General features: G+C 45.5%; 1 protein-coding gene across 1 annotated transcript in view; it reads right to left on the bottom strand.

Moving 5' to 3' along the window:
* The window catches only part of ascc3 (activating signal cointegrator 1 complex subunit 3), a 155,950-nt gene that overhangs the window by 52,620 nt on the left and 90,390 nt on the right, over positions 1-12,940 (bottom strand). Inside the window, 4 exon segments of the mRNA XM_085176471.1 lie at positions 8,602-8,684; positions 8,687-8,735; positions 10,483-10,554; positions 10,655-10,831. Of these exon segments, the coding sequence (XP_085032597.1) occupies positions 8,602-8,684; positions 8,687-8,735; positions 10,483-10,554; positions 10,655-10,831 (381 nt within the window).

Genomic DNA, 12,940 nt, shown 5'->3' with positions numbered 1-12,940 from the left:
CGGGCCGTCGCTCACCGAGCATTTGTTAAATATGAAAGCCGTATGAATCACATGATATAGATTTCACAGTCCAGCGTTTCTCATTCAATTAAACTTTATTCGTGCAGTTGCCTCAAGCTGCTTCATACTGTCAGGCAGCTACAATAATACAGAGGGAAGAAGACAGTTGTCTGGGTGTGAAGCTGCACTGCAGAACAAGGACTGTGGCTACCTGCAGTGTGCAGCTGTCTACAAGATGACTGATTATTGATTATTTATCGCCACAAAGGAGATATATTTGTATTATTTAGTTAGGAAACTGAGTGATGTAAGTCTGAGGGAGCTGCAGGCGTCCAGCACGTAGGGGAGGTTTGGGCTCAATCAGTCCCAAACAAACAAACTAATATATGAATGCATTAATGAATCAGAGCATCTCTTTTAAAACCAGCGAAGCAGAAACACTAGAAGCTTCTCTGACAGCGTGCGGTGGAGTCGTCACGCTCAGGCTGTGCACTTTCCTGGGGAAGCAGGTAATTGAAATGCTGTGGCTGAGGCTTCTTTCTGAGGTGTCAGAGTGTGTTACAGACATGCTTCCAGCCTCTAATCTAAGGTGAGTTAGTGCTGACGTCTGCTGTGCCATGACTATATTTGAGATGGCAGTGACCTAAGCTCCTGATCAGCTTCCATTAGGCCTGCCGCTGGCTGCAGCTCCTGCTGCACAGCTCCGTCAGTGCACCGACAGCGAGCTGCCAGCTCCGCTCACCGTCTCTCACGCCTGTGCCCGTGGAAAGAACATCAGCTTCCACCACAGCTAAACTAAATTACCACAAAATTCAAAGACTGCCTGCATCTAAGTGAAACGGGTTTCAAATTTGTGACGATCCAACTGAGCTCTGCACATGCCCGGTGCTTTGAGTGGTGGCGCACAGTGCTGGAGCCTCGTTAGACGTGTGGTGGAAACAGCGTTTCTGTGCAGCACACTCCAGCTTCAAAGCTTTCAAATATCACTGTGGAAATGTGACACTCGTGCTCTCCCACAGCGCGCTGCTATCACTTCATGATCTTTGCTGTGTTGAGCCATGATGGCTAATTGTGGATTTAGTGGCTGCTGACGGCCATGTTTGGTGCTGCAGAGGCTACGTCTCCACTCACGACCTCCACACTTCAGCTCTCCGCCTGCTGCTGTAGCTCCAGTCTGCTATATCGATCAGCTGATGATCAATACAGGAAGTACTACAGCTGCTTCATACGTCACGCTATGAGTACACAGTGAATATGTACCAATGAAGTCAGTAATGAGTAAAGCAACAATCCAGTAACAGTTTAGTATTTGGTCAGACAGTTGAAGGTGTCAGTGATAGAAACGTGTTTGCTGTCTCCATGGTTACCACAGTGTCTGTGGTCACATGTCACAGCATCACGGTCAGCAGTGACCTCATCGTCGTACTCACTGTTGTCACACTTTCACCATATTACGCGGCGTGCTCATCAGCACACGTTGTGCGTGCGATGTTACCCAACGCTGTTCAGCAGGACGAGTGATCGGCTCTGCTGGAGTCATCAGATCTCTGTGAGAGTTCTTACATCTTTTAAACTCACCACCGTCTGCTGTAAGCACGCAGCAACATGACAGACGTGCAGAATCAGGATTTAATTGGCTGCAACGTCTAGAACGATACAAGAGAAACAGCCCAGCTGGGACTGGTGGTGATGGCGCACTTCTACAAACGGGTCCTGTAAGTGATGTTAAGAGCATTTCCTCTGACGTTCCTCGCTGCTATCAGCTCCTCTCACAGCACAGTCACCTTCACAGTTTGGGCGACGACCAAGTTAAACGTCTCAGGCAGGTAATGCTGCGTCAGAGTCCGCCTTCATGGCAGCTACGCCTCACCATGACAACAATCATGAGGTCCGCTCAGAGCTGACGCCACAGAAGGAGCTGCTCACTGACCTTCAGGTTACCACAGCCTCCAGAAACACCATTACTAACACAGTGTGCTGTAATGGTTGGAAGTTTGCAGTGCTCACACGGTCAGGCAGAAGGTGCTGTGGTCAGAGGATGATGTTTGGGGGAAGAGAAAATCACAGTGTCCCCACAGCACAGAGGTGGACGCTTGATGCTGACCTCACTGGATGAGGAGGCAACAACAGTATGAAATCCTGGACACGAACCTTCAGCCAGAACACTGCAGATCTGTGGTGGAGGCATCAGCGTGATGAGGACCAAGACACAAAGAACCAGCTGAGGAAGAGTCAGGCAGCCTCCCGGCCAGCCTACATCCACCTCTGGCACCTGAAGCTTCAGGTGCCAGAGGTGGATGTAGAGGAACGCTCTCCTGAGATGTGAGCAGGGCTGATGACCGACCACAGCAAATATCTCACCACTATGCTTGCCCACAAGGTGCACCGAGAGGTGTTTTGCTTGGTGATCAAATGTGCCCAACTCTACCTCTGTGTACTGATGCTCTCTCCATTAAAATGAAACTACAGACGCTGTTAGTGAGTCACGTCCATCAGGGGTTAAACCCCCCAGGCCACGGGTTTCAACACTGCTGAAAAATAGATGTTGCTTGAAGACAAATATGATCGTGGTCCTTTGTTCCTGAACATTGGAGGTGGCACAGCAAAACAGTGAAGTCTCCAGTCAGCTGTTTAAATGCTGATGAAGAAGCAATTAAAGAGGAAAATGGACTTGCTATGCAGTGCCATGATAACATGCAAGGCTGCTCCCCGAGGCTACGAGACTGCAGATGAGCTGCAAACAGAGGAGGCTGGGCGTCTGCAGAAGCTGGACAGAGCTGCCTTTGTTTTTAAGGCTGCTGTCGCCGTGCTGTCAGTCCACGCTGTCACTCCTGCTTCCAGCAGCGTTTCAGGTGCGGCTCATCGTTGTTGATCGCTGCAGTGGTAACTGGTTGGGCGCAGTGACAGCCCGTCACAGATCTGTCACAACCAAAGCAGCAGCAGTGGACTCGACTTGTAAAAATAGCACCAAATGAAAGAAAACGGAGACTTTAATGAGCACAGTCGGGTGTTTGCTGTAGAGTCCCTGGAGGCTTCGCACTCAGAGGCGTGAGTGTGTCTGCATCTGTGTATGTTGTCAAACAAAATGACAGGGAAGCAGCACATCTGAAGGCCAGAGAAGAGCGAGCCTTCAGAGAGGAGCCGACACACTCCTTCGCTGTTCTCCAGCAGTGATTTGGTCCCTCAGTTCATGTGAATGAATGCTTTGACAAACACGGCTCCGGCATGCCGAGCTCGCCACTGTTGGCCACAGTGTGAAAGGGTGTTACGCCCCCGCTCTGTCAAAACACGACGGGTCTGTAGAATGAGTGTAATGCACTCACGGGGCCACTAGGTGGCTCTTATCCTCCATAATAACTCTGCCTTTGAAAGCAGCCACACGGTTTCATGTCTCACAACTGGATTCTTACCTCGGGGAGGGGGCGCAGAGAGGGGGGCAGGGGGAGAGTGCGGACTCGAGTAAATGAAAGTCAGAAAGGCTTTGAATCCTCTCAGGTGCGAGCTCCAGGTTTCCTGCACAGCTCCTGCTGCAAACGCATTTATTTCTATTCAAACATGTTTCCTCTGATCTGTGATTCATAGACTCCAATTTATCAAGTGATGGATTTCAAACTGATAAAGTGGCAGCAACACTTCCTGCCACAGCATTGAACTGTCTAACACTGGATATTATTAATGATGATCCTAATAAACCATCTGTAGATGATGTTCTCCAAACTCTTCAGTAAACTGCAGGGTGACACATCCCCTCATCATCCTCACTCACACTCTGCTGCAGCACAACAGCATTAATAAATGGACCTGTGTTTGAAATCCAGCTTATCGGAGACTTTGTGTCTATAAGTCAGAAATATTTCATGTTTATGCAGTAAAGCAGGTTATCCCAGCATATCTCATGTTGTTCTCATAAACATGGAGCCTGATCCAGAAACTCTCCAGAATGATGAAAACATATAGACAGAGTAAATACATTACATTTTATTAGTCCGTCATGTATCCAGGTGAAAAATCTGACCTGGCATCAGGCAGCAAAAGTCAAAATACACATTAGCAGCAAGTGGAAACAGAGTTTATGGCTGTGTTTGAATTTGCCTCTATATAAGGACAACATCAGGAAAAAAGTAACAGCTGGCTCCAAATATTTGTAACACATGAAGTGTTTGCAAAAAAGCAACGTCTGGAAACTAATTAGGTTCATTACCAGGGGCGGATCTAGAGGGGTGGCATGGGGTGGCCACCTTAGCTTTGCATGTGACAGTTTATTAGAATAAGACAGCATTAACACTTTGGCTACAGTTAACACTGAATATATTACATAAGCAGCGATGCTTCTGATCGTGCCAGAGCACATTTGAATCAACACCGAGGGCGTTTCAGATTTCACACAGGTGGTTGTTACGCTCTGTAAATGGACTGAAGGTGAGTGATTAACCCTGTGGGGTCCACGGACACGCATCACACTGATTTAAGCTGACACGGCAACGAGCTGCAGCCACACGGAGTCTTCATGTGTGTTAAAGTTGGGACTTCAGAGAATATACCAGTTCTTAAATGTTATTGACAGGCCATTAAATCCAGTTATGATTAAAAATATGCTTTTTTCTAAATACGTCACGTTTAGTTCAGAAGGACGGTTTAAAAAGGACAGCGTGACAACAGTCAACACAGAAACAAACTTTTGTTTACTGGCACAAATAATTTGTGGTGCATGTCATTGTGACGCCTGATTGTTCTCTCACTTTAGTTATTGCAATATTTTGAAGCGGTTGTAGAAAATGTTAAAAATGCAGATGCACTGGCTGCATTTTTAGATAAATAGTTGTTTTATGAATTTATTGTTCACATGTTTGTGCGTACGTTTTCAAGTTTTACAGTTTATGTTTGCAATCCAAGTTATTCAAATAATTGACTGAACATGTCTGTAAACAATAAAACTACCACCAGGATTTGATGTTTTTGTGTGATTTCAGATCAGTTGTGTTACTGCAGCATGACGATGAAACAATCAGTGTAGATTCACACTGAGCTGATGAGACCAAACAACATCAAAGGGTGAAAAAAGGAGCAACGATGTGCGGTTAGATCGTAGGGGTGGGGAAAAATGGATACTGTGTAGCATGGTGATATTTTGTTTGCTAATAATGTATGGATACAGGGACAGCAGAAATCGATATTTTGTTACAAAAAGGTTTTTTGGCTCTGACTTCAGAGCATGTTGATCCTTTTTCTGAGCAAGAATCCTGACATTCCTTCACTGTCCAAATGGGTTTAACTTGTTTTTGGCAGCAATAAACATGACAGTTTACTTATTTTAATTTAAGACATGTTTTTATTTAATTAAGTTTAAAACTTTTTTATTTAATGTAAATTATATTTTGTTTTAATTTTACTTTCAAATTCTTCAGTTGCTGAAGGGGCTGCATAGTTTTCATAAACTGCATAGTTCAGAATAGCTATAATTGTACCAGATGGTTTGATTCAGTTAAGTTGGACTAGACTGTAATACAAACCGTTCAGTTTGTCAACAATAAAACTGAAATGAGAGAAAGACTGAGTGTGAGACTTTGATATTAGAGAAAATGAATATTGATAGAGTTTACCTTTATGTACAGAATCTGAATATCGCAAAATATTTTTAAAAATTGCAATAATATCGTATCGTGGGATGTATGGTGATTCCCACCTCTACTAGATCGTGCTCCCCAGAGGGTGAACCCAACATGCTGAAAAACGAGGTTTACATTTCTGTTCATGATTTCTGACACTTTGTGTAAATTTAAGCAACAATTTGATGTTTTCTAACAAAGTGAAACTTCAGTTATCCCTGTTTGTAAACAACCCCCTGCTGTGCAGCTGTCTGCATTGGGCTCCATACATGTGCGTGTGTTACCAACTTAGATGTTTCATTATGGAAAATAATCCAGTTATAGAAACGTGTGTATACTTACTGCATTTGAACCACATGTAACACCTGCATATGTGTTTTTAATAAAAGGCCACGCCTGTAGATCCGCCCCTGTTCGTCCCCAGCATCAGTGTGGATCGAACAGCAGACACGAATAAACGATCCTTTCTGAGGAGAGTTAAACGACGTCTCTTCTTGATTTTAGTGAGACGACGGCACACCTCGTGGTTTAGATCATAGAACTGTGAAGCCAAGAACACACTCGATCCAACAGCACGGATCTAAAGTAGTGCTTTAAAAAACTCTTTTCGTTGGAGAGCACAGCACACGTCCTGTGTAACTAGATTAGACTGTAGTGGCACATTCAGATATGCGAGCTTGACTGACAGCCTCTCCAAACCTCAGATAAAGCCAATTAAATAATACAGACAGGAGACGGGAAAACAGAGCGACTTCTAAAGCTGGATAAATAAACGCTGATTATACGTCTGACCTTATAGGGGCTTTATTCACCACATATGCATATTGGAGATTAAAAAAAACACCTATAAATATTAATGTGGGGCAATTTGCAGTGTGCAAATAAGCAGTGCATTATCTGTGTGTGGGCTTAGAGTCGAGTCGGCCCCGCGCCCCTTCCTGCACCAGAGCAAGTCTGACTGACAAACACTCAAAGATGAACTAATGGAACGGATAATACTCATTATGTCGGGACACGGGCAAAACCATCTCAGCTGGTGCTGAAACTTCCTGCGTGCACAAACTAAAGGAACAGTTACACAATTGCTTTTAAAGCGCTGCTTCAAAGACTAACCAGGCCACAGCGCGTCGTTTCAGTCCCCCGACGTAATCTCTCGCCGCTATTTCTAGTTCCAGAAAGCATGAAAAGTGATCTGATTTGTATACATAACCCATTTAAATAGAAAGAAGATTAGAGACACATCAATCTTGGCTGAGCCCCGGGGAACAGAGGAAAAGGTTACTAAATTTATCACTCTGCCTTCCCAGGCAGGAGATTTAAATATGGGACTTGGCATCTAACTGACCGTCCTCGGAGGGAAAATATAGCTCCACCTCTGTGTGCGCTCGCAGCACAAAGACCATTAATTACACGCACGCACGCCATCAGTGTTCCACCCTCACGCCTGCGCTCGCACGTGTTGTGGTGTCAAAGCTAAGCAGTGTTGAGGGAAAATGAAACCGTGCTTCTCTTCTATATCACCTTATGGTTGCCAGACGGCGTCCCACAGCCGGGCGTGTGGAGCGCCGGCCTCTGTTGCAAACTGTTTGCATTATATTCATCTAACACACGGTTTCCTGTCTGCAGGTTCAAAGTCTCTAACGGCCCTAAAGTCTGTAACCAAGTTAGTTAGAGAGCTAGTTGTCTCAGTGTTAGGGAACCGGACGCACCGATTATTGCATCAGGCTTGTGTGCGAGCAGCGTACGAATCACTGATCAACCTACCAGTGAAACCTGAAGTTCTTTAACCCTTTAAGACCTACAATAGCACCAAGTCCGCCAGAGCTTATATTATATTTTACATGCTGTGGAGCCATTTTTGGGAGCATTTCAAGTTGCTATACATCAATACAACCATTACAGCCTAAATTTTAATAATATGTCTGCATTAAGTGCATAGTAATTACATAAATTGCAAAAAGTGCAATAAACTACAAATAAATTGAAAATCGTTTTTGTTTTTTTTAACATATATTTCTAGTTAGAGAAATTTAAGAGGCTTATCCCTCAAAACTGTAAATACAAAAAAGTTGCACAAAATAGTTTCCCACCACAGGAAATTTATTTTGAGTGTCTTCATAGTTTTATTTTTGAAATACACCAATTTTTATATACTGCAGGAAAAACGAAAATAAATATTATAATGCAAATTTGCAAAAAAGCAGCATACGCATCAAAATTTCCAGCAGTGCAATATGAGTCCTAAGCATCCCAGAAACCACACAGAAAGTCATAAAGTCAAAGATAACTTTTAAAAACACCAGTATAGGCTCATGAGGCCCTGATGGTAAAAAACTACATTTCCGCGAAAATGACGTCACTTCCAGTTTCGGGCAGGTCATGGCGGACATGCGATAGTTCGCGGTGATGGACGTAGGAAGTGTTACGAACAGCTGATCGGATCGGCAAAGCGTGTTTCTGGAATATTATGTTTTTGTTGCTGCAAGTGCTTTTTATGCAGTTTTTGCAAAGTTATATGTGGAAGGAAACTGTGACCGAGGACAAGCTGATGGCATAAGATGTAAGTACAACTCCTCCGGTTTCATATGCAAAGAAAATTATTGCGCTAGCTCACGTGGTTGCAGAGCTACCGGGATTTAAAAATAGTTACGCAAAATGGAGCGTGCTGCTCTGACCGGCTTTAAAGGGTTAAGTATTCCTGGCAGTGTTGTTGCCTTTTCCTGTTTGTTCTCATGAAGGATTTGTCTTGGAATAAAATGAGGAACGTCACTTTTCTTCTCCAATTAGTCTGTAAAACATTTCTCCAGAACGTGTGATGTGCTGCTCTGCAGGTTTGCCCCACTCGATCCTCCAGGCTGTGAAAACGCTGCATCTAAAAATACCTCATCACACCCTGACAGCGCTGTGCTGTCTTTAATCAGCCACATGCATGCATTTCCTGGATGAAGGTTCTCGCTGAACATGATCACATGAAGGATGTGTGGACACTTGTTACCTGTTTCTCACACTGGCCGTAGTCTGATCCTTGGTCTGGCTGAAGAAACAAATCCTCCCCACGGTTCTTCGCCATCTCGATGAGCCCATGGCCGTCCTCACTGTGGCGTTACGAGCATGGACAAACACCATCACCTGGGCACACACACACCACAATATTAACACAGCGCAGTGACACACAGAGACGCTTTAGTCATCTCGCTGCAGCGTTACAGCCACGCTGAGTTCAGCTCGAGCAGAGCAGTGAGACACTCGGCGAGCCTGGGGGGGTCTTAAAGAAAATCACGTCAATTAATATATGTCACAGCCACTTCCTGACAATTCATTACTGAGAGCAGAAGAAGGATCGCTGGCTGAGCAGGAAGCTCTAGACTGTAGCAGTGAAACCGTCCAAACACAAACACATGTGCGCAGCACAATCAAACCGGCTCACAGGGTGTCAAAGACTACAGAAAAGTTCATATCAGCCTCTGAGGGAAGGAATGGACAAGAGGGGGGGGCACGGAAAACCGGAGCGTGTATGTGGGCGCCCTTGGAAAAAAGATGCAGACAGGATAACGACGGTCCTCAATAGGCTGCTCAACTCCTGCAGCAGATGGAATTAAACGGTAAAGTCTGAATTCACAGCTCTCCTGTTCCCAACAGGCTGCAGAGTGGAAGCAGAATGAGTGGAGGGGGTGGGTGGATGGGGAAGGAGGGGGAGGTAAAACCGGGGGAGATAAGGACTTGAGAGAATTTAGATAACAGGTGTTCATTCCAAAAGGTTCACACAAAATATTTACTGCAGCAAGGCTGCTATTGATGAAAAAGTTCAGGGAAATATTTGGAGGAAAAGATTGTGGAGCTACACCAACATCACTCCACACGGGTGGTGTTAGGGAGCGTGCATGCTGCTGGGCTTTAGGTCTACAGCAATCAGGAAGCACATGCATGCAGAAAGATGACTCTTCAACAGAGCGCGGGAACTGAGGAGCTGAGGAATGCTACACATATACGCTCAGACTGTAGGCCTCAGGCGGAGCTCAGCCCATGGTTACACAGTATAACGCAGTATAACGCAGTATTACACAGTATAACGCATTATAACACAGTATAACACAGTATTACACAGTGTAACACAGTATAACACAGTATTACACAGTGTAACACAGTAAAACACTGTATAACGCATTATAACGCATTATAACGCATTATAACGCATTATAACGCATTATAACACAGTATAACACAGTATAACACAGTATTACACAGTGTAACACAGTATAACACAGTATTACACAGTGTAACACAGTATAACACAGTGTAACACAGTATAATGGACTGGTTCTTATATAGCGCTTTTCTACTCATCTGAGCACTCAAAGCGCTGTACACAACTTGTGCATTCACCCATTCAGACCCATTCGCACAAGCACATCTTTCTAAGTGCTTTATCGCTAACATTCACACACATTCATACTCCGATGGATGCATCGGAGAGCAATTTGGGGTTAGTATCTTGCCCAAGGATATTTGGCATGCAGACTAGGGGAAGCCAGGAATCGAACCACCAACCTTCCGATCAGTAGATGACCTGCTCTGCCGCCTGAGCTACAGCCACCACTGTGTAATACGGTATAACACAGTATTACACAGTGTAACACAGTAAAACACTGTATAACGCATTATAACGCATTATAACACAGTATAACACAGTATAACACAGTATTACACAGTGTAACACAGTATAACACAGTATTACACAGTGTAACACAGTATAACACAGTATTACACAGTGTAACACAGTAAAACACAGTATAACACAGTATAACACAGGCTCGGTGGATCCCGTGTCCCCACCAAAGCCCACTCACCTGGGTCAAATACAAAGAAAAGCCCTTACCTGGTGACCTGCCTTCACCTGTTCCAGAACTTTGTCATAACAAACCTCCTCCATGTCGTGGATCTGCTGGATCTGAACAGGAAGCACAGTGAACAGGAGACAATCACAGCTCGTAGCACTTCTAAACATCAGCAGTCTTATTTCTCTGTACATCCTTCTTAAATGTTCGTACCTTGTTGTTGGTTTTGATGCCAACAAAGGTCTGTCCCAGAGGCACTGGTCTGAAGCGACCGTCAAAGAAGAAGAGACCAATGTATGGGTTGACATGTAGGAAGGTGGCCACGTCCAGATAGTTGGGCAGGGTAGCAGACAGGCCCAGAATCCTGATCATGCTCTGGCTGGACTCCACCTAAACCCAAAACCACATACTGTTTAGTTAGACCAGAGTCCATCTCAGGGTTTGATCTGGGCAGAAAGGTTAAAATAATACCAGTTTCACAGGTGCACGCTACCTTCTCATCTGTCCTGACTCATTTTCACTAGTTCTGAATTTGGCTAGAATCAGTGTGAGTCCTGACAGCATGAGGGGATACCTGCACCCTGCAGAGGAGGCTCAGGCAGTCCAACAGCTGCAGGATGGCACATCAACACGTGTCGTTGCAGGAAGGTTTGTCTCCCAGTGTCAGATTTATACTGTTTATTGTCATTTATGCTTAGATATATTTAACCATATATGCTTAGAGGTGTGTAATCGATTGTGTAGTGATAGGATGCAAAGGCTTGGTGTGCATTCCAGAGTGTTCTGGCATCCACACCCACATCCTGGGAGCATGGGAGAGGTCGTACCTGCTCTTATTGTTTTATGGCAGGATGAACGTGTCTATGTCTGTTTTAGTCTAAGTGCCTTTGTTTAGATGAACTGTTGGACTTCCAGACCAGCAGGTTTAGGGAAGTCCAACACACACACACACACACACACACACACACACACACACACACACACTTACACAACGCACAGGCAAGGTACCCTTTGTTTGTATGTAGACGCTGTATGTTAATGAACCGATGCATATTCATGTAACCTCAATAAAGAGCAGTGTTACGGGGGAGCGGACGAGAGCGACTGGGGTCGAGCGAAGGAACGGCGTTTGTCCGGTTCTCTCCCGTGCACGAGAAACATGGAGAACTTTGCCTGCTCGTGTCTTGCTTTGCTGTGTAATTAAATTGTCCTTAACGTTCCAGCGAATAGGTTCATGCTACAAACATATCACCCAGCACAGTCTCAGTGTGGAGGAGAGTCCATGAGACAGACTCTAGACAAGTCCCTGAACCTATCAGCAGCTTATCGGAGACAGAGTGGACCTTTAGTAGTGTGTGGTGCCTGCGTGGCGCTCAGCGGTGATGCTGGGCTGTCCGGGTTGTGTCATGATGACACCCTACAACACTCAGCCTTCAACCAAATGATAAAAACTGATGGTCACTTGGTGCACCCTGAAGCCGTGCAGGCGCTGTTTCAGGTCATCGTCGGCATCCCAGAAAGAGATCTGACTGACCACGGCAGGTCATTCATGTCTCGCACACTGAGAGACCCGTGTGAATGATCGGGTATTGAATGTGCTGGGACCAGCGTCTACCACCCGCAGACGGACCGCTCTGTGAAGCAGCTGAACAAGACTCTAATGTCCATGATTCGTAAGTTCATTGACGAGGATGTTCTGTTGTTTGCAGTGCGGGAGCTGCCCCAGGCCTCCACAGGATTTTCTCAGTGACTGTTGGCAGGAAGCCGTGGGGGGAGGGGGGGGGGCTTAATTAAAGAAAACTGGGAGGAAGTTCCAAGCCTGGCTGTAAACCAGATTCAGTACATCCTGGACCTCCTGGGAATTGTTCACCGGGAGACAAAGTGCCTGTGTTACTCTCTCCTTCTAGCTTGAAATTACTCGCCAAGTGGCGAGGACCCTTCGTGGTTACACGGCAAATGGGGGGGACGCTGACTATAAGGTTATAGTCAGCGTCCCCCCCATTTATATGGTTGTACAGTGGAGGTGCCACACAGTGGCCAGAAGCTGCCCCGGCCTCCGTCGGGCGGTGGGGGGCGTGGCAGGGGTGTGGTCTTCAGTTCTGCTGAAGGGTAGGTGTGGCTCACGGGGCAGTGCCAGGCAGGTGGAAGTAATCAGTCTAATGAAGTCTCTCCTCTATTTACTGAGGGACCAGAGTGGAGAGGGCGGAGTCAAAGCTGGAACAAAAACTCAGCGTGTGCGAATGAAGTACACAGAAAGGAAACGTCACCCGATCACTGTGTGGGGTCCACATCAGTCATAGGTTTACAAATTACAGATAGTGTCACCACACTCCTGTATAATCAATACCATTTATAATTCAGTCATATCATCTTTTTGTTAATGAGTAAGATGACGAATCAACGTGAAGCAGAGTCCAGTAAAATGATCAGCTGACCACAGAGACGATGGTGCTGGTTACTCAGTGTGCAGTTTGCTGCTTTCTCCTTCTGCATCTTTGC

The sequence above is a fragment of the Neolamprologus multifasciatus genome, chromosome 11 (genome assembly GCF_963576455.1).
Source record: "Neolamprologus multifasciatus chromosome 11, fNeoMul1.2, whole genome shotgun sequence".
Lineage (NCBI taxonomy): Eukaryota > Metazoa > Chordata > Actinopteri > Cichliformes > Cichlidae > Neolamprologus > Neolamprologus multifasciatus.
This window is presented reverse-complemented; position numbering and strand designations above follow the sequence as displayed.